Here is a 26,286-nt window from a genome sequence, read left to right as displayed (position 1 = left end):
ATCTCTGCATGCAAAGATGTACCACTTAGCTTTTGCATTACTAACACTGCACTGCCTCTTCCATGGGTTATGCTGCTGCCTAGCAGAGAATACAAATTCATCCCAGAAACAAAAAAACATAGAATTTGATTTCTAATACAGCTGTGGTTTTTCACTGTGTAGGTAACAGAATGAAATTTGAACATAACATTAGTGAAATCAAGTCCTAGCCCATAACCAGCAATCCCAAGCTCTGCACTGTTACAAGTAACTTATTTCATCTCTGACAAGGACTTTTATAACAAGTCTGTTTTGTTTTCCCAATTACTTGCTCTCTAGATGAGTCACCCCTCCATGAAGTCTGACATTAGGATAACATCTTTTTCCTCTACACAGTGCACTACCTTTTTGTTCTACAGCATGTGAAAGTGTTAGCTTCAAAGCACAGCAAGGACTGTTCAAATACCAACATTATTACACTGGGCAGTATAACATTGCCTACACCTAATTAATGCTTGCACAATGCTTTGAAGATATAAAAGCTTGATTACTCACTAGTAACAGTACTGAACTAATACCAAACCTGTACTAATTCCTTCTGAAGTGAGTGTGGAAGTCATTCAGACTTACACTATTTAAAACAACATTAGTTATCCTACATGGGGGCTAAAAGAAATAAATCAATTACTTTGAAACAAGGAAGAAACCATCTCAAAAGTATTACAAAAATTAACCACATGAACATTCAGACTGAAAATGAAATGTAATCTTTACATAATTTACTATGCCTCTTACAAATCTTCACCCCAGATACATAAAAGTGTGGTAGCTGTTTACATTTAAAAGTGAGGGGAAAAAAAACCCCAGCTTGTAGCAGTACTGTCAATCCGTACTTGAACATTTGGGATAGAAGCCTTCATGTTGTATCCCTGTAATTGGCAGGACAACAAATCACAGCCATGAAGAATTAAAAATCAACCATCCCCTTCCCCAGCACATTCAGGAGCATCATCTGATACGTATTTCTACCCTTGGTTATTAGAGTTTATTTATGCTAGACTCATCCACACAGCAAAACCCACACTTATTTGATTTATGAGTAATTGATGCATGGGATATGGCACGTCCAATTGCATTCACTATCTAACCATATTGCTGCAAAACCTCCGCTCCCCAGGGACTGGCTTAGTTCCATTATAGCACAGTACCACAGCAAAGAACAGCCTCCAACTCAAGCATTCACTGGATTTGTTTCTTTCCAGGAATGCACATACTCTAGCATATCTGGTGCCCCATGTACCCAAGAACTGGGATAATTACTTCTAGTACCATTATTATATTCTCAAAATTACTGATTTTTGTAGCTATGATTGTGTGGAACCAAAAAAAAAAAAGCTCAGTTCAACTGGGAAAAAAAAAAAAATACTCAAACTAAGCACAAACATCTTTTGAAAGAGAATCTATCATTCCCGATTGCCAGCAAACCTTAACTGGTGTATGCTGAGCCTCACTGACTCCTTTTCATCAGTTATACCCAGCATACTCGACTCACAGGTGGCCCGTTCACACAGTAGACTTTCAGGAAGCCTCAAGGATCAAAAGAGCTACCCTGTCTGATTTATCTGCAAGCAAAATCAATCTTAACACTGGCCAGTATCCCACTGACGTGATCCCATTGTGTAAGCTGCAAAGTAAAACTTCTCCATCTTAGATTAATAGTGTAACACTGGAAGTAAATTTAACCACAGCATTCAGTCTTTCATATCACACTCCTCCCTCCTCTTTTGTTTTGTGCACGGTTTACACGAAATCGCTACACAACACTGGAAGGCTAAAATGAGGTGTACACTCCAGAGTTAGGGTTTTGCTGTTCACATCAATCATTAAATCACTTCACGCCCTTGACTTGGCACTGTTTCAAAATCACTACCAAATCAGTACAGGCATTATTATACAGAGTTCTCATCAATGGAGGTACCTTAACAAAATCTTAACAGCACCATTTATAAGTGTGGCTGTCACACTTTTTCCATTCTTGCAGGAATTCCTTTCCAGTCTTTCAATATCAAACTCAACTTGATGCTTTTAAATAGAGAAATTCAAATATCAATTTAAGTATTTGATATTCAGAATCCTTCCTTTAAAAGCATCTCAGTGTAATAAATACAACTGTATTCAGTATCCACAATGTCATGCACACATGCATTTTATTAAAGTAACAGAGAAGAAAGGCTTTGTAATAAAGTCACTTAATGAAAGCACTCTGAAACAGACTGTCAAAATAACTATGGAAAACCCACAGATAATCTCAGCCACCCAATAGTTAAGAAACAAACACATCCTTATGCATGTTTCTTTTGAGACAAAGTAACAACACAGGTCACTAACCAAAATTTATGTATCTGGTGTACCAAAAAAAAACCCCAGTGGCACCACAAGTTCAGAAATCTCTTGCCTTCACAGAACAGCTGGTACATGGTAGGAAAGTAATACAAGGCTTGTAGTTTGTTGAAAGATCAGTGAAGATTCTCCCCCTGTTTACTCTTCATACTTGGGGTGGAATGGCTGAATAAGGAGTCTCTGAACAAGACTATCTACATGACATGAATTCAACAGGAGACTAACAAACACTCTTTATTTCCACACCCTCTGTCTGGGGTTTTCACTTTGTGAAACTCAAAGTATTTCAGTCAGTCATATGTGATCTACAGCAGCTTTGTCCAACTTTTCAAGTTGAGAAGGTCAGGTTATGAAAACGCATATATACAAAATGCAATTCCCAAGAGGAAAGAGAGCAGGTCAAGCCCAGAAATGTTGTTTGCAAGTATGAACCCCAGTGAACAGCAATGCCATCCCACAGAACTTGGGCTGTAAAGACTTTGGTCACAAGAAGTGTTCAGTGGGTCTAAGTAACAGCAGAGTTTAGGTAATCTTAACAGTTTTCTTTATAAACACAATGAAGACAGACCATTCATTAAATATAAAAGCAATTTTATAAAAACACATCAGAATTTTATTGCTTGAAGAATACAGCATATGAAAAAGCACAAGAATGTCCAAAAGAAAGGTCACAAGGATCCAAACATATTACACCATACATACCAGATGCAGTAAAATGTTAACCTGAATTCTGCATCAGAAAAGAAAGGTGTGAAAATATATCTAGTAGTATTTAAAAGGAAAAGACTCATTTAAAATAGAAAGTGTGAAGGTGTTACAGTACAAGTTAGAAAAGCCAACACTGCACATTAACATTGTATCACTAGACTAGATTTTCTACCTTTGGTACTTAAACCTTTACAGAAAACCACTTCCTCAGATGAACCTTGCCGAATGCATTTCATAAAGTAGCTATGAAAGCTTTTTTGTTTTGTTTTTTCCTGTTTAAACGTAAGCATTCAAACCAATACTTTTCTGAGTTTCCACTGCATTAATGCATTTAAGGAAGTGTTCACGTTTATACAATATGCAATTCGATTTATCTCCAATTTAAACCAGAAGCCACCATGTGACTGAGGTGCAAATATGCCAATTGTACTTTGTTCAGATCTCCATGTAAAAATGGGCACATCATTTGCTGTTTGCATTCTTATGTAAACAGACTGCTGCAGCCCTCCTCAAGAATTCTAACTAGAGCAACTTGCTGAGGACACCAGTTACTGAAACAATCTGCATCGTTAGAGAGCTATGGGATCATCTACAGCAGCATGCAAGTGGCTTTTCTAGTCTGCTCAGATTAGTGTACCAGAAGATATGCCAGTATTACTTCAAGTAACACATTAAAACTCAGCAATGGACACTACTGTGCTTTATTCCAACACAAAGAACAGCTGCTCATCCATTAATCAACAGAAGTTTCAAATCAACTATCAAAAGGACTACTACATCATTTCTGTTCCACGTATTGTTGATCACTCTCGGGGAACAGTTTAATCAAAAACCTGGACTTACCTATGAACCAATTTGAAGGAAGAAAATGTTATCTTTCAACAAGGTATTTTAGTAATCCAGTGGCAATCTAGTCTGGAGAATGTTAGCGTTACGCTGACAACAATGACTAATCAAGGTTAAATAAATTCCCTCTTTTATAGTAAGCATGCTCTTAGCTTCAGTTTTTGCCATCTTAGGCTTGAATATTTAAATCATTCCCAGTTACATCAGTGGAACTAAACTAATTTTGTTTTGCCAAGTTCCAGCTTTACATTTCCACAATATGAATAGCTCTGGACTACGAAATACCATCAACAACGGTTAACATTAAACTGGAGTGAAATAATAGAAGAGTTAGTTCTTCAAACCAGTCAGTCTTTGAAGTGAAATACTCAGTTAGGACTGTCAAAGGATGTCATAATAAAACCACAGGTTTATTTTTTTCCACTCCTATACAAAAAAGACTGAATTTGTACAACTCCTATTAAACATACCTTTTCCTAACTTGGTGAAAATGTATCATTTTCAAATTTTAACAAGTGTGGTATTTGAGCATATATAATATTTATTGCCACATACATGGTCATTTTAAAAAGTAAGAATTCAGACTTTACTATGCTGAACTCTGCTTTTTTTCCCATTAAGAGGTTATTGGCTACTGTACCACTCCCCCCACCCCCCAAAACAATTAAAAATCCTAAGTAAGATTTTATAGTTTAGTTAAAAGGGAAGAAATTCAAATGTGGATTTAGAGCTTTTTGTAAAAATCTCACTATATTTTATAAACTCGTTTATTGTAACACTGTTTATTGATCAAATAAATGACGCAATGCTATCTAAAATTTCCATATACACCATTAAAAATCCAAAGTTGATATGATACTGAAGCTTAAATCTTCAAGAGTTCAAAAAGAGACAGTTTATACATGTACAGCACACAACAGCAGACACCCCTAGAATACCAATTGCCAGTCCATGATGCATACAAACTTACAGGTAAGCATTCATTTCACTGTTTTCATTGTGCAGGTAAAAGTACTTCTTAGCAAAGACAAATTCAGCTGGTGAATTTCAGATGTCATCTTCGTCGTCTTCATCCTGCGAGGATCCTGCCTGATTGGATGCACTGGCTGAGGCAGCAGCAAGCTGTGCCTGTTGAGCTGCTTGTTGCATCTGTAGCCATTCCTGCTGCGCCAGTTCTGCCTGCTGTTGTCTAGCCTAGAGACATGAATTTAATTGTTAAGTCCATACATAGCTTGTGAAGAACCTCTTGAGCACCTTACCTTAGAAAACAGTTTCATCCACACCTGCAGATTTCTTTTGTACAATTTTACATTTTACTTATAAAAACACAATTAGAAGTGTTATTATTTGTTTAGTATTTGTACCAAGATGTTTAGCTCTATTCCCTCTTCCTTCTGAAGAGGCCACTATCCGGAGGATTTACAGTTACAAAAAACAAGAGGCAGGAGCTGGTGTACTTAGGGTCCATTGTAAGGACTGTGCTGAGCCACTTCCTAATGGAAAAATTAAGTGAGGCAAAGCAATGGAAATTCTAGGCTTTGATTTCAAGGGATCTTAAGATTTAATCACATTTCAGAGATGAGAACAGCCCTACTTTGTGATTACAGATACTAAAACTTGCAATTATGAAATCATCCAATGGCACCACAAAGGCACACATTATTATAAAAAACATAGAAGAAAGCCATTATCTTCCTTTGTTAAGTAATCTTTGAAAAACAGAGCAATGCAAGGTCTTCTCAAATTCAGGTATGCAAACTGAGGAAGGCTTTGCTACAGAAAGGTATAGCCCTTTACTGAAAGGTACAAGATGCTCTAACAACATGACCTCTCATTTTCCTATCCAGGATTTTCACTTGGTTTTCAGCAACTATTGTTGATTTCAACAGTTTACTAGTCAATTGTGTTCAAGTTAGAACTTCAATTTCTGAGTCAATGTCTGAGTGAACATTCTATTTTGAGTGAATGTTCTATTTTGAAAACTAAAATTTGAGTGAATTTTCTATTTTGAGTGAAAAAGTTATTTAAAAATCTTTAGTCTTCTACTTTTACAAGTCATCACAGACTGCAATGATTTCCTTTCTAATCCCATTGCACTCACTGAATTTTCCTATTATTTTTTCCAAGCATCAACAAATTTCACAGTTTTGAGAATTTTAAGATGCCAAAAGATGATGCTTTGGAAAGTGATCAAAACCAGTTTATCTACTTGGCCATAAAGGAGTCTTCGCTTATTTTAATAGTCGTGTTTCCTCAGTCTGTTCTAGCATTAAAAGAAAATACTTTTGCAGAGGTAGAAATCTCTTCTCAATAAAGACTTTCCAGTATTTCAAAGTTCAAGTGGCAGTGAGGTTACAAGGGTTGAAAAACAACTTAAGACATTGTAAAGTTTCCAACAAAAGAAGACAACAGCATCTGTACACATAGGAGAGGCATAAATATTTATCATACACAATGTAACAGTAGGGCTCCCTATTGACCCTGCTACAGTGAAGTTTACTGTACACTCAGTGAGGTGACTGATACACATGCATGCACCAGAGGCTCAGCACTTCACACTGGATGGACTGTTTTGTCAGTGCCTACCCTCACTGCCATATTTATAGTTATATCAGCCATTTCAAAAATTGAAAGAAAGGTAAAAAACCCCAAACCATTCAGCTGTATTGATGACGAAGTCTGGCAAACTTAACTCATTTATTGCACAAATGAACTTCAGTGAGGAAGCCCCGTAAAACCCCTAAATCTGTTAAGGGCCTCATCTTGCACAGAAACTTACAGATCTGCATGAGCAAAGGGATAAGCCATTCCCGACTTCAAATATTTACAATAATCCAATCTACAGGCATGAAACATTCATAACATTAACAGCAAGTATTTTAAAGCTACAGCAAGAAGTCAGTATTAGTGGCATGTTCCAGACTATTAACAAAATCGCACAAATAAACAAACAGGTACTTGTTTAACTGTTTTTAAGAATAATTACAGTACTTCCAACAGCATAACACAATTGGTACTGCTGAAAAACGAGGCTGACATTTCTAAGTAAAAATTTTTCCAAATTCCCAAGAATTATATATATATAAAAAAAATAATCATTCGTACAATCTTGGATGCATTGCCTTAATTTAAACATTAAGGCACAATATTACAGAATTTAAAAAGAACATACCTGAAGGGGTCATTCCTTAGATAAAGCGTGGCTTGCTTTAGGGTGGCCATGGATTCAGCATTTACGTTTTTACTTAGTAGAGAGTACTACCCTTAACACACTTTATTTTTGCTACTTTTTTATTTGGTATACAATGCTAAGTCATTCAAACAAATTAGAAAGCCAAAAAAAGGGTATTAAACTATTATTTGCAACTCTCTCCCTTAATCCAGAAGCAGCATATTAGTCTTTCTAATGTTAGTAGAGTCAAACTAAAGTTAGGCACAAACAAATTTATCATAAGTAGTTCACTGCACACAGACAATAGCTGTGTGGTAGGCTGTAATTTTAAATGCCTTAAAGTGCATCATGCAATTAAGATTAAAGTAGTTGGCATGCTGTAATATGAAAAACAAGCTATTGATTGTTTCTGCAAGATTAAAGTATAGCGCAGAGGGGAGACGGACACAGTGATCAGACATTACACACAATGGAACAAGCATTTTCAGCAGAGGAAATTAAGCAAGCAAATTGAGAAAATAAGTTTCATGCCTTGGGTAAGTGGGAAGAGAAACCCAAGATAATTTTCACATCACTTAGAAAATGATGGTCTTGTTAAACTAAGAGAATAATAGAAAGACGGTGTAGAAATATCTGCATGGCTTTTAGTTATTTAAACTTGGGGGTCTTCACAAACTATCTAGGAAAGCTGAGAGGGGAGAAGGCTGGGATGACAGAGAATGTGTGTGTCTCTCTGTTTGCACAGTATTTGCAGGAAAATGCTTTTCCTATGCCTGAATTGCCTCTTTAAAAATTTATGTATGAATTCACTCAATTAGAGTCTCACCAAGAGTAAAGAAAGATGAGAACAGACAACTTAGAAATTTTGAGCAATTAAGCATTTCTTTCAAAGCTTAAGAAATAAACATTTGTGCGCTGATGGCCAGAAACAGAAAAGATTTTTTCACTTTTTAATGCATCAAAAGTGGTCATTTCCGAGAACACCAGCTGTCATTCTTTTATTTCCTCAGCCAAGTAATTCCTAACATATTCTCTCCAGTAGAATGCAAATACCTAAGAGCAGAAAAAAACCTTTTGCTTTTTAAACCTAGTTTATAAAATTTGTTTGCATACCAAGTGCTGTATGTCAAATAACAGAAGTAACAACTAGCACCATCTTATTTGTTGACTTCCTCCAATTCAAACAGGCCAAGATCAATAGCATCATAGATGTCACAGCAATTGACAAGGAAGGGGATACTTCTTGAGGTGTGCACATATTTTTTGTGGCACTAGATCTCCAGCATTAATAATTCCAACCTCATCAGTACAAGTATTCACTTCTTGTGAAGTATAATAGAAGCTTCACTTACTTTCGCAAACAATTCCTGTTGCTGCCTTAGAAGCTCTTCTTCCGGAATGCCGAGGTTCTCCAAGCGTGAACTGGCCTTTCTTCTCTTTAGTGCTACTGTTTTGCATTCTTGCAAGACTTCTTTGACTTCACTGATATATGAGCCAAACCCCAAACTTTCTAGTGCTAGAAAGAAAGAAAGAGAACACACTGTTTATCTTTTACAAAGTTTTTGACAATAGGTATAAATTTCTCAATTTAAGAGATTTCTTCATTTTAAAAAAGTAATCATTTGTCCATCATCTGCTGACAGAAACCTGTGTTCATAAGATCTGACAGATATATTCCCTGTCTCTTCTATGCCATTTAGGGATCCATGTTTTCAGGCTAGAAAAATTAAGGCTGCAAAGCAGTGTGCACTTGCAGAGGATTCATGGCTTTCCAATACATTTTTCTGGAGATAAACATTCTTCTTCAAAAGGCATCTTTTTCCCATCTTCTACATATCAGAATCAAGCAGAATTTATACAACTAAGTAGTCCTCCCTATCTGAATTGTTAACCTTTAGTCTCTCAGTGATGCTATCTTTCCAGTTCTGTTGTAAGTCTTCAGTAGAAGGTAAATTAGCAACCAGTAACAGAGCAGAAGCAAAATGGTCACAGATCCTTCATTTAGGCAGAAATATTACCTTAGACCTACGAATTTTAGCTTTTGTCTGTTAACATCTAAATTTGTCTTTCAAGTGCCAAGAAGCTAAAAATGCATCATTTACACATATGAAGTTACACAGAATTACGTATGAGCTCTTCAATGTTTTATTTCTCAACAGAAACCACTTCATTTATCTTCATGTGAAAATATATTCAGAAACTAAAATCTTGCACTTTTACCTGCCCAAAGAAATCTGAAATGCAGCTATATCCTGCAACAACAGGCTTTCTGAAGAATGCACAAGTAACAGGAAGGATTATAAAAACCCAAGTGTGACAAAAAGAACACACTCTATTTCCTGATGTAGTTATTAGGATATGCCTCCAAACATACACCACCCTAATATTCCTAATTCCACTGTAATAAGTGGAACTTATTACAGAATACGCTAGAAATATTACATAAACATCAGTTATACTAGAAACAGGTTCAAGTCTCAGTTTAATAAACCATCTGGTTAATTTCCAGTATTTACATAAATCAGAGTTTCCTTCACAGAATGATAGTTGTTTTAATCTTTATCTTACTTTATTTCACCCTTATGTCACAAGCTATTCAAGAAACAGTACTAAAATAAACTGCACAACAGCAGTCAACAACTCTTGTAAACAAGCTCTTGGCTACACTAACTCCAACTATATTCTAACATTAATTTTGTAAGCAACATTTTCTGATGCATAATTACAGCAGCATGCCATTGTATGATACAACTAAACAACAACCCAAAGGCATTCACTAGGTTTTCAGCTTCCAACTTGTAGTCAAGGAGACAATTAATACACTGTCTTCAACAGGGCATTACAGTACAGCTCTTTAGTTATGCAGGACAACCATTCCTTTAGCAGATAACATTTGGCAAATGAATTTACATAATACCTATTTCTTAAGAAAAACAAAGTTAAAAGACAGACTGATTTAAAGATAATGAAATTTCTCCAGAGACAGTATATGCCAGTTCAGACAGCCCACACACAGGCACTGTTCAATTAACGCATAGTTTCTATGAACCTGGGACAGAGATTTACCAAAAACCTTTAGCAACTCGATTAATCCAACCTCAGAAGACAGGAGGCAAATCCACATCTCATGGTCCAGAACTGGTTTTCTAAGCAGTCTATATTTAAGAACTCATGCAATTTTAACATGTAAACAGCATATACAGTAGACTAAAGCAATAAAATTTTATACTATGGTTAAAAAAGATAAGAACTCTTAAAATTTTAAGAAAAGTGTAAAATTTTTAAGACTCTACAAGTCTAACTTCTCAAAGACAAACCAACATAGCAAAAACACATAGGTGCTCATCAAAAGAACATTCTCAGTGATTAGGGTTCGCAATCTGCTACATCAGAATATGAACGATGGCCCAATCTGCAGTCAACAGCAAGATGTGTTTTTAAGGAAATTTTAAATGGCCCTTAAAAGAAAGTATATTAATGCAAAGGACTTGGACAGTTATGTACTGTATATAGCACACACACAAAATCCTAAAGAAAGCATGTGACGTAAGCAAGCCAGATTTGCACAACTGTTCATCATAATAAACCTATGAAGAGCCATATATGCATCACAGGTCTAGTGCATCAACATCTTGCTGGCTGTGAAACAACTTACAAAACTTACTACCTTCTTGAAGCACATCAAGGCTTTACAGAACACATGCACAGAATAAATATCAACCCCTTTATACCAGCACAGTCCTAAAATATGGGACAAGTAACTGCTACTTTAGCAGAGCTACTGTCAGTACCCTAATAGCTCATGCAAAGAAGCTACAGGATTTGCCATCAATCCGCAGCCTACCTTACTGCACAACAGGTCTGTGTAGACCAGGCAATCAACCTAATCACGTCCATTAAAATGTCGATTTAGTATCTCACCATTTTCAGAATTCAATGGAAGTTCAATTTCTCATAAAAAAGCCTGCTTTGTCATGGCTCACATAACTACCAAATGAGGCTATTTTCTGTTCCAGGATGGAAGGATATTCATTTGCTTATTAGAGCCTCAGATTCACAGCTGGGTTCCTGATGGTGGGATTCAACAATAAACACGAAGACTCTCTCCACTTAGGACTATTACATAGCCTTGATGCTTTTCGACACTCTCCAGGGAAGCTGCTTTGTGTTTTATTGCTACCAGTGAGTGCTTGGCAAAGTCTGAGTACATCTACCAAATCAGATCTCTCATGGGATGCAAGAAGCCTCTGCTTTTCTTTCCCTATGCTGTTGACAACACTGTGCCAGTCAAGTGGTAGTGCTACCACACAATGAAACACAGCAGGGACTTAGTCTATCTGAAGCATAACCCAGTGGCAAGTGGAAAGAGTTCTAGATCAGCACATGGTCACACAATCATTTTAACAGCACAGCAAAGGAAAAGGTGTCTTAAGCACTGCTGCTGCCAAACACTTAAGTACAGTGACCAAGTGCAGTTTCACACTACCTCTAACGCAGTTCAGTGGCAGGGTGTCACCAACTGCAGTGCCTCTTTCCCCTTCCTCCTTCCCAGTGAAAAACCCTTCCTGCTCCTTGCTTCCAATCTAGTAACTTCTTGTTTATAGGAACAGTCAGATCAGCAAACTCATCTGACAGAAACCTCTGCTTCCTCCCTTGATTCTCAAAGTCAGTTGTATCAGCAATTGCTGGATCCAGCTCTAGGGAGGGTACAAAAGGATTCCTCTTGGCAGCATGCTGTGTTTAGACTGGACCAGGTGTGAGGCCATTAGCCTCATCCTACTTCTAAATGAACTGGTTTAAGCATTCGAAAGGAACAAGATATCTGGATGACCACAACAAACATATTTCAGTTACTTAAGTAGTTAGCATCATTATCCAGAGCTCCATTAAGAGGCAGTCAAAGCTGCAAGTATCTAGAATGTATGAAGACAGATAAAACCACTGAAATAGTACACCTGTATACACATTTTCACTGTTTCCAAAATGAGCCATGTAAACACTCCTACCTCACAAAGGGATCATCTGCCAACTAGCCAGCATCTGGAAGAAGCCAATAGCCCACACACCTTCCTAAAAACAAGAACAGCAGAAAATCCAAAACCAACTCCTATCTCTGGAGCATTACAAAAAAGTTTTCCTTAGCAATATTTGATGAAAAAGTACAGATCTAATTTGGAACTCCTCCCTAACTCTAAAATCTTGTAACACAAAGGCACAAAGCCCAGTAACATACCTGGTTTGGGCCCCCCTGCTGATGACACATGCACACCCAAGTGTGAATATGCAAAACCACACATTTTAGTTTTGTTTTCAAAACCATCCAGACTAACCCCAGGGCAGAAGTAGGTAAAATCTTTACTAAGGACCACCACTAGTGGGCAAAAAATATTGTCATTCATTATTGCAATCCTAAGTATTTTATGATTCTATGATATCCCACAACCTTAATAGGTCATGTCTTGTCCTGTGTTAAGAACTGAGCTCAGATGTTGTGGTGGTCATTTGAAGAAACTATCCATCTACTAAAAAGCATCATCCCCAAAGTATGCTCCCACATGCAAGCACGAGTTTTACGCTTTACATTCTGAACTTCTATGATGTGGCTGTGCTGCTGAACTTCCAGATTTACATGTATTTATTAATACTAAAGTTCATACACACCACGTATTTTCTTTTGCTGTTCATGATCCAGTCAAGTACTTAAAATTCTCGTGGTAAGCAAGCTGATACAATCTGAAGGAATCGTTTTGTTTGTTTGGTTCAACCAGATAATCCCAAAAAAACAAATTACCAAAAAAACCACTTTTTCAATTAACTTGATACCATCACAGTACTGAAAACAGCTGTATTACAAATGCTGCTGTTAAAACCTCCACTAGACAGCACAGTACTTTCCACTATTAGTGCTACAAATTTGTTTGCAGCAGACACTGGTATCAACAACCTTTTGCTTCAGCAACAACGTGAATGATTCCTGACAAAACATGCCTGCTGCAGACTTAAGGATGAGCAACGAAAGTCTCTGTTTGTAGCAGAATTTAAAGAACAGCAAATGAGACACAGACAGACCTCGCCTTTTACTGAAGCAAGGGGAAAAAGTCAACAGCAGATGCGATGGCATCAGTCACGTTTAAAGGCTTTCTACAGCAGATACAAATACTCAGTACTACAAGGATAGCCCTAGAGGAATCTCCTTTTTATAGGATCCAGACAGGACGACTCTGGATTAAAGGCTGGGCCCCACAAACTCAGCCACGCATCTTTTGTCAGCCTCCAATTGGACATTTAACACATTCAGGATCCTAAAACACACTGTGAACGAACTGTGCAGAACCACTCGCTCTGAAGCTGACCTCGTTTCACAGGTTCGAAAAGGACGAATGGGTTTGGTGACTTCACCCAGAGCATCACAGACTTCTCCGGAGCACAGGACGAGGGCTGGTCCTGGGCACGCTCCACAGCCGCTTTCATCACACAAAGACAACCTCCCCTTGCAACGCGACTGACAAGACACGCTGTACCTCCAGACCCTTACGAGATCCCCCGGCCTTTTGCGTTGTATAGAGGTGAAAAACAAAACACAGCGGAAGCAGCCGCTCGGGGACGGACAGGAGGGGCTCGCAGCTCGCAGACCCGCGGGGGACACAGCGCCTACCTTGGATGACATGCTCCGGGGAGATGGTTTTCTTCTCGGATTTGTTGCAGATCTCGTTGGCCTCGGAGGAGATGAGGTGGATGAATTCAGTGCAGCAGTTCACCACCAGCTCGCGGGCGTCGTTGGCCACGCGGACGTTGGGGAGCGTTTCTTTGATCATCTTGTTGATGGCAGCCCTGGGGATGGTGAGGTCGTCGTCGTTGCCCGACGACGAGGCCATCCTGGCTGCCGCTGGCTCCCGCGCTCACGGGCTCCCCCTCAGACGCCGCGCGGGCCTCCAGCGCGGGGCGGTGAGGGGGGGGGAGGCGGGCGGGGCGGGCGCTGACGAAGGAGGGAGGGAATGAGGGAAGAAGGAAGGGTGAGCGGGGCCAGCGGGAAGCGGGACCAAGAAGGGGCTGCTCAGGCTCAGCGCTCCCTCGGCCGCGGCGCCTGCAATTGCCACCTCCACCACATCCTTCGGGCGCTGGCGCCGCCGCCTTATGAACGGCTATGGGAAAGGCGAGCCGCTAAATCACCCCTGTACAGCGCAGCGCGGCTCGACCCGGCTCCCCCGCCGGCGGCGGCAGCGTCCGGCCCAGTGGTGCGGACGGCCGCGAGGCGGAAACGGTCTGATTACGGGCTCGACCTGCGAGAGACGTCGCTTCCGCCGGAAGCGGAGACGCGCTTCCGCCGCCTGAGCACTCCCGCCCCGGGAAGGCCGGAAGGGCGGGCGGTAGCACGTGTGGGCGGTGGTAGCAATGGCGAGGGGCTGGGTGCCGCGCTGGGTCACCCCCCCGGCAAGCGCCTCGTCTGCGGTTTGCCCAGGAGCGGCAGGCGTTGCTGTGGGTTCACCGAGGCGTCACCTATGAAGCGGTGTTTGCTGCTTTCACCTGATCGGTAAACAGTACCGTGGGGGTTTCATGGAGCAAAAGGAACCAAAGCACACGGGCATTTGTGGAAGGCCCGTTAAAACCTGCAGTCCTGGTAGCACCTTGCTGCTTTGTACGGAGACAAGGAGGCACAAAATGTTATCAGTTCTAAGTAACGTTAAGTTTGATGGCTTTGTAATGGAAAATAATTGAGGTGCTTGAAGGTAGTTGACATAGTTTTAGGTCCTTAGGACCTTAGTACAAAAAGTGTAAGAAAAACAGAATAGAAAAACAGGACCTGGGGATGGGGAGTATCTGGGACTAGCAGATGTCCAGGATGGGAGCAGTTAAACTGATAGGTAGAAGGACAGGATGGTTGCTATGTTTGTGGTGTTAATGAATCCATTAAGCTGGTGTAAACATCTACTGGGGAGTATCAGGGACTAGCAGATGTCCAGGATGGAAGTAGTTAAACTAACTGATAAGTAGAAGGACAGGATTATTGCTATTTCTGTAATGTTAATTAAGCTGGTGCTTCAAAGACTGCCAGAAGTTATGAAGATTATTGGAAGAAGTAAATGACCCTCAAAGACCACCACCACGTTTTTGTATGCATGCGGGAAACTTCCTGGAAAATGATGTAATTCATGTGTAGCCTCAGGAATATGTATGTATGCCCAGTGACTATATAAGGATGGCTTGTATAGCAATACAGTGATACACTTAGGAGGAGCTATCCCCCGTGGCTCCCGGCACCGCAATAAAGAGTACCTGCTTGTCAACTTGAAAACTTTGTTAGTCAGTTTGTTCCTGCAGTTTTCTCTGAATCAGTACTGGAAAGGCAAAAAACATGGTAGAGCAGCCCAAGCCAAAGCTGCAGGCTGGCGACAGGCATACAGGTGTGATACTGATACGCTCCTGCTCTTGCCATAACCCTGCCCTGAACCCTAACCCACAACAGGACAGCGGCAAGGTCTCTGGCTGCACCTTGGGGTGCAGGGGATGAGTGGCCATGCTCCCTTCAGCCTCAGCAGCACTGCTTTCATTTAACTCCTGCCTCCCCACTTGCAGCCTAGCTGCTATTCCCACCTCTCCCCCATCCATGCACTGATCTTGAGGTGCAGGCACCAGCCTGGTATTTTGGGGAAGGAGGTTTGAGTTACAACTGGGACATCGAAGAGGCCTCCAGCTGTGCACAGGGGCTGCTGCGGGCACTGGCCACTGAGCACCTCCCCCTGCCTCTGGTCTGCCCTGGTTTTGGCTGGGATAGTCATTTTTCTTCCCAGTCGCTGGTACAGTGCTGTGATTTGGCTTTAGTCTGAGAACAATGCTGATAACGCACTGATGTTTTAGTTCTTATGCAATAGTACTCCAAGTCAAGGACTTTTCAATCTTTTAGTTATTGCTCAGTGATTATTCTAAGTCAAGGATTTTTCAGTCTTTTAGTTATTGTTCAGTAGTGATTACTCTCAGTCAAGGACTTTTCATCAGTCTCTCATGTGTTGCCGGTGAGGAAGAGCACAAAAAGCCAAGAGAGAGCACAGCCGCGACAAGCTGACCCAAACCAGCCAAAGGGGTATTCCATACCACAGCACGGCATGCTCAGGATATAAACTGGGGGGAGTTAGCTGGAAGGTATTCATCACTGCTGGGGGACCAGGCTGGACAGCAATTGTATTGTGCATGCCTGCAGTTGGCTGGTTGGTTGTATTCCTCTCTCTCTCTATTTCCCTTTTTTTTTTTTTTGCCATTGATATTTTATTTCAATTATTAAACTGTTCTTACATCAACTCAAGTGTTTTGCCTCCTTTTTCCCCCCCGATTCTCCTCCCAATCCCACAGGGATAGTACTTAGTTGGTGGCTGGGCTTAAACCATGTCAAGGTCCTAGAGAGGTGCCTCCGCACCCCTACACCTTGGGCCTCACCAAAAGGGTCATGACTGCAAAGCAAGCCCAGCATTCCCTGGAGAGCTGCCTATGCAGGGGCTGCTGCTTGGCTCCTCAGAACCAGCCTTTGTGGAGAGGCAGGGCAGGGCTGGGCCGCTGCAAGTCCCAGGATGGAATTCGATTTAGGCTTAGTGAGAAAGTACTGGGGGAAAGATAAAGCCAGTTCCTGAATCCCCAGTGAGCTCCAGCTGGGCTCTCTCAGTGAAACAAGGACTGCTACTGGAAGCTGCTGAGAAAACTGCAGCCCAGAGGCCTGAGGGGCACCTGGGGCAGCGCCAAGGCAAAGCTGGAGGTCAGAGAACAAGAATGCTGTGTGAGAACAGTGCCAAAACCCAGGCTCCAGCTCAGCCTCAGCAGATTTGTAGGACTAAGGTGAGAGGAAGAGAGGGAAAAGACCTCCTCCTCCTGCTAGCATTTTGGTTTAATACATACCTGTTAGGATAGCTTGGAAAAGGAGAGCCTGTGGCTCAGCTTCAGTCACTCAAGGCACTGTAGGCATTTAATGGATTAAAATTACTTCTTACTGATGCTATTTTGTTGTTTTTTTCAAAAAATAGTACCTAGACAGTAAGAAGATATTTTAAAATGTTTTTAAAAAAAACATTTTATTGTCCACTATGTGTAATATGCCAGTAACGACTGCATATAAAGGAAGCATTCAGAACATTATATATATACACATAAATATTTTAGTTGTGGCATTTTAAGATGGATAATCCTTTCTCTTATGTTACTGGTAAATAGACCTGATTTCTGAAAATTCAAATACTATTATGAGGGATTACTATACTACTACTGTTCTAAGAAGTAAAAAGAGAAAATATTTTATGGTATTAAGAATCTAAACAATTACATAAAGTGCACATCTCTGTATGTATTATATTCTAGTAAGTGAAGGGGATTGGGTTAATACCGAATATGCAAGTATCAGTCAATACTAATGTTCCCATGAAAACAGATCTCTCTAAAAAGCAAACACTGAACAGAATAAACCCATTTTAATTTCAAGGTTCTACAAACTGTAAAGTTCAAGATAAATGCATTGAGCTGAATATCCTGGCTAAACATCTTAGCCAAACTCAAACATTTTGAATGCCTTTTCACAACTACAGAGCAAAGGCATTTGAATAATAAGTTGTGTTATCAGTAGCTACAACAATTCCAATTTGCACTATATAATCTCATAATTATTCTGAGGTTTTTCCCAGGTCAAAGCTCTTCCTACTTCTCCACCTGAGCAATTTGATAAAGTTAAGACTTGCACTGAAGATTTTGTCATGATGAAAAACCATTTTGTAGAATATATCAATGGGTAGGTCTCCATTTGGATCTGCATATTTCAGAGTTGTCATTGGAGTGTACAAGGTGTTGGTCTGATGGCGAAAAGGTGGATTTTCTGCAAGAATTACCTTTACTGTATGCTGTCAAGAATGAGAAGTAGAGTTGTTAAAGAATCTTTACCAAACAAAATAAAAGCCTAGCTTTCAGTTAAGCAGAGAAAAAATGGAAGACTAAAGTGCTAAAATAATGTAAAATCCTGTATGTAGTTTTATTAGAATTTCACTACAATGTTTTCTTAAAATACTTTATATTAAATATGCCCTATCCCTGGCAGTGTTTAAGGCCAGGTTGGACAGGGCCTTGGACAACATGGTCTAGCGTGAGGTGTCCCTGACCGTGGCAGAGGGTTGGAACTAGATGATCTCAACATCCTTTCCAACCCTAACTGTTCTATGACTCTATGATTTTCAAGGCCATGAGTACTTCTTACTTAATTTTTAGCCCTACTTCTGTTTATGTATACCATGGTGATAACACCTTAGTTTCCTGAAGACTCCTCCAAAATTATGCTTATATGCCCACAATAGGTAGATCCTTTTTTTCACAGTTCACTGGGTAAGGATTGGAACCATGCACTTCGCAGCAAGATCTGGGAACATTCAGTTGACACTGAAGTTCTTCCTTAGCAGCAGGCACCTGAAATCAGTGTCCTCTTCCACAGCTTTGCCTAAATTTATCTTCCTGCAGGAAGCCTCAAGCACCAGAAACGACATCCATGTATCTTCTCTTGTGCTTTGGTGGTCTGGGATGGCTGACTGAATTTCACATTAGGGATTATGAGTGAGATAGAGAGAACAGCAGCGTTTACTAGTGGTTGGAACCATGTGTAGGAGTATGATAACACTGCAGAATGTTCAGATTTCACCAGATGATGTGTAAGTGCATTTAACACCTCAGTGGTATTTATACTACCATTAATAGTGGTCTTCAATACTTCAAAATGAACATTCTTTTAATATTCTAAAGGGGTTGGTTTAAAACTCTCCAGAATCTCATGCCTTTTTAAAAATTCATTTCAAATTGTGTCAATTACGTTTAATTAAATCTAATGCTTCTATCAAAAAATAAAAACCAACCCACCAGTCAACCAGTGCATTTGTAAATTACAAAGAAAACAACAGCAACAACAACAACAGCAGTCAAGAAAAAAGGAAGATGGAGAATTGTTGAAGAGTTACCTCTGCGACCTCTTCAGCACTTTGTCCCAGGCTCTGAAAGATTTGTTTGTAATTTTTAAGGTAAATATTAGTAAACATATCAGCTGTTTCTTGATCTGCAGCTGAAAGATCCATTTTCATTCCATCTTCAAACACTTTTCTTTCAAACTCTGTAACTACGGGGCCTGGTTCAATCAAACTTAACCTGTTCAAAAAGCAAGGATATAGTGGTTATCAACTATCCTCTGTGGGAAATACACCCCTCTGTCCTCCTCAAAAAGGAACGTTGAGGAGTTGTACTGTGAGTACATGTTAGCAAGCAGTATTAAAACAGGATGTTCTGTAAAGGGAAGCCATGCCACGTCATTGCTGTCATGCTCCTACCCATCCACATGTAGTAGTAGAAATCTGCTTAAATTCAGTGCAGTGCTGTAACTTAATTCATGGCAGAAGCGAGTGCAGTTGTTACTTGCTGTCTCACAGATGCGGAATCTAAGGGTGATTTATGCACAAGAACATATCAAATACTAAGAAAAAAAAAAATTTAAAGATGATAACAAAATTCCTTACTTTCTGGACAAAATCCTACATTGATTTCTTTGTTACAGCTTTCCTATAATAATACTACAAGTAGTTCAAAGAGGAGGGGGATTTGTCAAGCTATCAGTGTTACATCATGCAATATCTCTCTGCAATATTGTAATAAAATAAAATATAGAGAATTTTGCTGCTGCCAAATCTGGAAAATCTTATTTGGCTTGGTCGCATATTACAGCAAATCCCTGAAATACAGTTACTAGTCAGTTCTTTCCTGGTTCTTCTCTCAGGGAGCAACTACTTCCAGCCACTCTTTATCAAAACAGTCTTTGGGATAGGACCTCTTCCTAGACTTGAGTTCTGATCAGGCTGTTCTTCAGGACTAAATCAAGGTATTGACCTTGACAGGAGAATTCCAGCTGCAGCTGGAATTAAAGCCTTTCCTCTTGCGTCACTCTTCACACCAGACCTTGAACTTTTTCCATTCTACTTTCATTTTTTTTAACCTCCTTTTTGCTGTTACTTTATACTCTTGAAATCTGACTATGAATTCTGGTATATCCTGTTTATCATTACAATATATTTGTTTTAAATCCCTCCAATCTTCTCAGAGCAGTATGCTTCTCAGTTTGGATGGCGCTTTTTGGGATTTCCAAGAAGCAGCTATCTTTTCTCGCAGAGCACAAAGGCTAAATGCTTGGATGCACTAGATAATTTACAATTTTTGGATATCTCACAAAGAATAGTAGCAGAATTATATGAATGAATGTGAATATACATGTGACAAATCAAAACCCAAAGCCCCGTAGATGATGAACAGGAGGACCATTCTCTTAAATACTGTCTTAAACACTAAGTAGTACACCACATTTTTCTCACTTTCCTTCCATCTCCTGCCAATATAGGTATTGTGCCCTGTGTTTCCTTTTGATTGATTTCTACTTGCTTACTCTCTATGATAAGTCCCTGACCTTTTTTTATCTGTGAATTGCTTAAGAAGACTGTTATCCTTTCTAAAGGAGAATATTACAGGTTGGTATTAATTGTTTTATTCCTATGATACTGTACGCAAGAATCTTTTCAGAAGTGTTATATAAACTGTATCTTATCCAAACCTAAACAGCTTTTAACTATCCAAGAGAACATGTTTATTTTATCATGTAGACATTTTTATTTGCATACGTAGTGTGAAGAACATGGACATTTCTATGCCTTTTGTGATATACGATTTCCAAGGGTTCCTCAATCTGTTTCTTCTGGATAGCAGCAAGCTTTAAAAATTTGTTTGCTAGCTCTGAATATATTTACAACTTTCTAAAATACAAATACACACCAGTGGATCAATACTTACTGCAGTTTGAACTTGAGCACTTGTATAGCTAAACTTTCGCAGAATCCTTCCACAGCAAACTTAGACGCAGCATAAACATCATTAAATAAGATACCTGATGGTGCAAACAAAACATCTTGAGAACATGATTGCATTCAACACACTAACAGTTTAAAAAACTCTTCTATTTTCCAAAAATGTCTAGTCTTGCAGGGAGAACATTAGAAAAATCCTTGTTTATACTGAATCTAAATACTGAGGTTTTGCCTATATTCTCTAAATTGTTTGTTCTAAGAAAAAATGCTTAAAAAATGCTTTTCCTCCACCTAGCTGATGATCTCTTGGGATGATATTAAATATTTTGTAGTCTAAGACATGAAAGTGTCTGAACATACAACACCATCTGCATTATTCATTAGCAAAACTTTAATAGGCTATAGATAAACACATAACCTGAGCGCAACACAGGAGATGAGATTAATGCAAGAGATCCAGTTTCAATGTGAGTGATTTAGCAAAACTATTACATCAATCCATCTAGTGGATGGTAAGTGTTGTATTAAACAATAACAACTCTTGAAGTTTGACTTTGGACCCTTGCTCAACAGAATAATCCAGCTAAAATCAATGCCACTGTTGTAATAATTGAAACAAATACAGCTAGACTGAATGGAATGCAAGAGTGAGAACGTCCTCATCTGTCATAAAATTAGACTCTGTAATTTTACAACAGGAGAGACTTTACAAAAAGGTAAAATTGTCCACAATATGATTGGATTCTATTCCATTATTATTGTTCAGAGTGTAGTAAGCATGTTTGCCTGTTCTCAAAATCTCTTCCACTAATTCTTTCCAATAGGAAAAGTAATGCTAAGCCCTGTTTTCCTGATAATAAAAATAAATAAATAAATAAAAGAGTTAAAGCAAAAAAAACCAAAAAAACCCCCACACACATATCAATTGACTCTAAGGGTTTTGTTGTTAAAATGTCTTGAGAGTTGTGTGGCAACATACAACCTCGATGCATAAAAACTATCAGGTGTATCTAAGTGTTGTGCTTTTTATATTGGAACTTCAGCATTCCAATGCACAATACTTAGATATGCTTTTTTTTAAGATAAAGAGGTAAGCTTAGATTTTGAACACTGAATTCTTAAAAAGCAACTTTGCCTTGTATTCCCATAACACTGCTTATTACGACTATATGTCCGCTCTTTCTCCTCTTCATATCAGGCAAAATCTCCTTCAGGAGTCGAACCAGTCCAAAGAAGTTGGTATCCATCACAGTTTTCATCTCATCTATGGTCTGACATTCAATAGGTCCAATGAGCCCCATTCCAGCATTGCTAACTGCACAAAATGGTAGACAACAGTGAGCAACAACCTGAGTAAACATTAATTCAATCTTTACTGGAAAGCACTTGAAAGTAAAATGAGGATTAAGGATTAAATGATCCTTAAATAATCCATAAAGAAAGGATTAAAATACGTTATTCTGACACTAAAGTTTTGCAAAAACACTTCCATACTTTTTAATTATGCCTTTAATACAATTTAAATTATCTGATATTTTGCATTTTAACAAATTGATTTCTGATTAGTCTCGTTTCTTTCAATTATAAAAATGCTATAGAAAAATGAGCCAAGAATCATCTGGATTTGTTTATGATTCAACATTAAGAATTTAAAAGCTATGGTCTGCTTTTTGTTTTGTTAACATTCACATCTTAGAGGGGAAAAAAGGAAAAAAGAAGGAAAAATCCCCAAACCACCACACTTCCAGAATGATTGCTAGAACTGGCATTCTGCACTACAACTAGTATGCCAAGTTAGAGTATAATACAGTTTGCAGAAGCAGCTTTTTAAACAGTGCTTTAATAATTAATCAAACTAAAGGCAGGTCCATAATTTTCTATTAGGGAAGATTTAATAGTTGATGGTGTAAGCAATTCCCATCTAAGATACATTTTTAGCAAACCATTATGGAAATATTTCTTGTTGAAAGATTTGTAAAGTGCAGTTACAAATCTCAATACAAAATGAAAGTATCCTTGCTTTCTTTGCAGTTCTTTTACTTGCCAATTACCAAACGCTGCTGCTTTCTTAGTACAGACAGCTGTTGCCTTCATTGTAAATAGGGCAACAATTCATTGATAGGGCAGAAAACCTGTACATGAAGACACCAATTTAGGCAAAAGTTCTCACATTTACTGAAAACTGGAATTCTATCCAAAACACTTCCCTGTGTTCAAGTTTCTCCTTTGTAAGCAGGGAAAACAAGCTTCCCTACTTCACAGAAGCATGGTGAGATTTAATCCATTCATGTCTGCATGAAGTCTTAGGAATCTTGAACAAAATACACTATGTAATTATAATTATTTTGGTATATTAAAAAAACACATTAATGAAATTTCTCCAGGGTATCTGAGATGATGCTAAATATAAAACTGATATCTGTTCATAGCATAGACATCCAGTACTTGCCTAGGATATCAATCCTTCTGTCAGGGATACTATTCACACAAGCTTTAATAGACTGTTCATCACAGACATCCAGTTGTTTAATTTCGAGGGTTTTGCCCAGCCTTCGACCTGCAGCTTCCTCTAGTGGCTCTTTCTTGGCCAGATTCCGCATTGTGGCATACACTGCAACACACCAGAAGTAACAGTTACCAGAAAGAAAACCTATTCTGTTCAGTGTTACTAAGAAGTATTAAAGAATATTGATTTTACATCCATATCTTAAATACAAGTGATGATTAAAACTTCAAGTAGAAAGAATGTATTTCAACATACATTGTTACTGATATCCCAGAGTTTGGGAAATCTTGGAAGTCTGGGAAATTTTTGCTGTGAAGAAATTCAAAAGGAGAATTAAACCGCTGTTTAATTCATACATGCAGTATATGAAGATAATATTACCACCAAAATTTAAATAATGGTAGCAAGTCACGCTGCTGAATCAGTTTTAGGTACCTAGAACCTAATTTTAGATTCCATAATATCCTTTTATTTTTTTAAATCACTGTCAACATGTTTAGAACAACTTTATTTTTATTAAAAAGAAGAAGGCAGATACTTCCTTAGGTGGCAAAAAACATCTTCTCGAAATATGAGTTTTATCATTATTGTGGCCTAAATACACAGAAAACTATGAATCTGCATTCAGTCAGTTAGCAGTAGAATACTGTGAGAATAAGTGTGAAAACCTGAATTACCACACATTGGTGTATTCGCCTTGCCATCCATTGCCAGCCGTAGCAAATACCCCATTTTACAGCAGAAAGACAAATTCCAGCCCCTTTGTTCACCCTCTTAAAGCACATTTCCTTAAATGTGCTTTAAGGAAAAAACTGCAAATATAAGAGCTGCTTTCCTACATGAATTGCTGTGGTCCTCAAATGGGTATGTACGTTCATTCAACAAAGATTTTAGTACACAGAAGTAAAGCTAACTAAGCTGTAAATGTATATCCAAGGTATCACAGTACAGACACTTACAGCTATTTCTTTTTACACTGTTTTGTGAACCATTCAGTTCAAGTAGCTGTTCAGCTGCAATACACATACAGAAATACCATCTCCTTAGAGAAAGCAGTGTATTTTCACTGTATTGTATTTTCTTGACAGTAGGAGGAGGGAAAGTAAAAAGAAACAAGTCACCAAACTGAATACAATCACTTGTTAAATCAAAGAGAAAGGCGTTAGTACCGCCTTGAAGAATATGATTTTATAAAGATAAATAACAGATACAGTTACCTTTAAATCTCTTCTGTTCATCTTTTGCCATTTTTGCTGCTAACGCCAGTCCAATTCCTGAGGAGCAACCTGTAATGAGGACATTTCTTCTTGCCATTCTTTTCACTGGGTGATGCAAACAAGAGCTCTTGTTCAGAGGAGCAACAACCTAAATGTGCCGACAGTACAATGCAATTGGCCTTTAATGCTATCTCCAGCTTTCCTGAGTCAACAAATCTGCAAATGCACACCTGGACCCTGTATGATTAAGGGATAATCTCCAACCAGACAAGAACAGAAGCAGATGCTCCTGCATGAGCTTATAATCAGCATTATCATCATGGATTATATTTAATACAAAATTTGATTAATCTTCAAAATGAGACATTTGTTAAGTACATGGATTATTTTTTTTTTCAGTTGTGGAATAACCAGTTTGCATACTACGGTCAGGACAAGCTTTGCCACAATTCCAACCAGTCTGTAGTGTCAAGTTCCCCACTCACACCTATGGAAAGTAAACTACACCCAGAATGGGATCCCTCTTCCTAAGGTGTTCAGACTTCACACACTTACAGCGTCCTCCTCATTCTTTTGCAACAGAATGATAAGTGTATTTCTTTCCTGATGCCTTACTATTATAAGAGTCCTAAAAGGATTTTCAGAAAAAGTAAGTTGAGAAACCGGATGTGGATTTTTACAGAAACAAAGTTGTTTAGAGAGATTCCTCACATTTCTTTCTTGTACTGTTCCCAACCAAGAATAGGAAAAGTTAGAAAGTATGCTGGCAGTGGCAAATAGCCAGCAAGACCATCTCCACTCTATCCTTGCTACTGGACCCTGTAATATCTTTGAACACTTCCTAGTGTCAGAACTAGCATGATGTCTGATTCAGTTTTAGCTTTGGAGAAAATACTCCACCAACTTTGTGTATAAACTCTAAATTAAACAGACATTTGGACTGGCAATTTTGTGCAATTGGCATTTAACATACAGCAACTGTAGGCATGCTACATTCAGAAAGAAAACCAGTCTCTGGTGAAATTTATAAGTCATCCTTTAATAAGCAATTAGCCTTCTGAACAGCATTCAGCTAATTGCAATGCCATTATAGCAGAAAAATGTTTTCCAGGATTCAGTAAGCCCATGTTAATGCAATGCAGATCGGTAGAATAAACTTAGCATTCCAGTATTCACATTCATGTAAGTTGGTTGGTAACTCAAGAAAAGTAAGACTCTATAGAAAAATTTAACTGATATTATGATGTTAGAGAAAAAAATATACAAATGTCCCTCCTTTCCTAAACAAATTCACTTGAACAATATAAGTGGAATCATTAACTTCTTAGGCAAGCAACAAAGCAGCAAGATGACATTCAAAGTTAAAACGTAATTATTCAAAGAAAAATGTAATTATGGTTCTACTTATTTATCAGGTTTGACCCACAGTTTTACCACAGAAGTTGGCATCCAGATACACAATTTCAGTGCAAATGCTGTTTAGCTGATTCAGATATTAAGCAAATTGCTTTTGCTGCTCATGCACATTTATATTTAGTCAATGTAGGAGGAGCAAACGATGCTTTATGCAACACTCTCTTAGTGGAGTGGAATACCAGTAGTGTTGTG

The 26,286-nt window shown here is 38.7% G+C and overlaps 2 protein-coding genes across 2 annotated transcripts; both read right to left on the bottom strand.

Moving 5' to 3' along the window:
• Positions 1–2,385: 2,385 nt before the first annotated feature.
• DR1 (down-regulator of transcription 1) lies at positions 2,386–14,382 on the bottom strand. Its single transcript, XM_080622569.1, has 3 exons — positions 13,761–14,382; positions 8,458–8,621; positions 2,386–5,127 (listed from the first exon to the last, which is right to left on the bottom strand). Exons 1-3 carry the CDS (start codon positions 13,978–13,980, stop codon positions 4,981–4,983), a joined length of 531 nt encoding a protein of 176 aa, XP_080478695.1. The 5' UTR covers positions 13,981–14,382; the 3' UTR covers positions 2,386–4,980.
• A 3,360-nt stretch (positions 14,383–17,742) lies between these two features.
• Positions 17,743–24,775, bottom strand: LOC308224292 (retinol dehydrogenase 8-like; the record flags this gene model as incomplete). The annotated part of the gene is made up of 6 exons (XM_080624047.1): positions 17,743–17,976; positions 19,075–19,258; positions 20,942–21,035; positions 22,091–22,266; positions 23,401–23,566; positions 24,679–24,775. 6 exons carry the CDS (start codon positions 24,773–24,775, stop codon positions 17,743–17,745), a joined length of 951 nt encoding a protein of 316 aa, XP_080480173.1.
• Between the last annotated feature and the right edge of the window lie 1,511 nt (positions 24,776–26,286).

The sequence above is a fragment of the Psittacula echo genome, assembly GCF_963264785.1.
Source record: "Psittacula echo genome assembly, chromosome: 7".
Lineage (NCBI taxonomy): Eukaryota > Metazoa > Chordata > Aves > Psittaciformes > Psittacidae > Psittacula > Psittacula echo.
The sequence above is the reverse complement of the archived record's forward strand: the minus strand, read 5'-3'. Positions and strand labels throughout refer to the sequence as shown.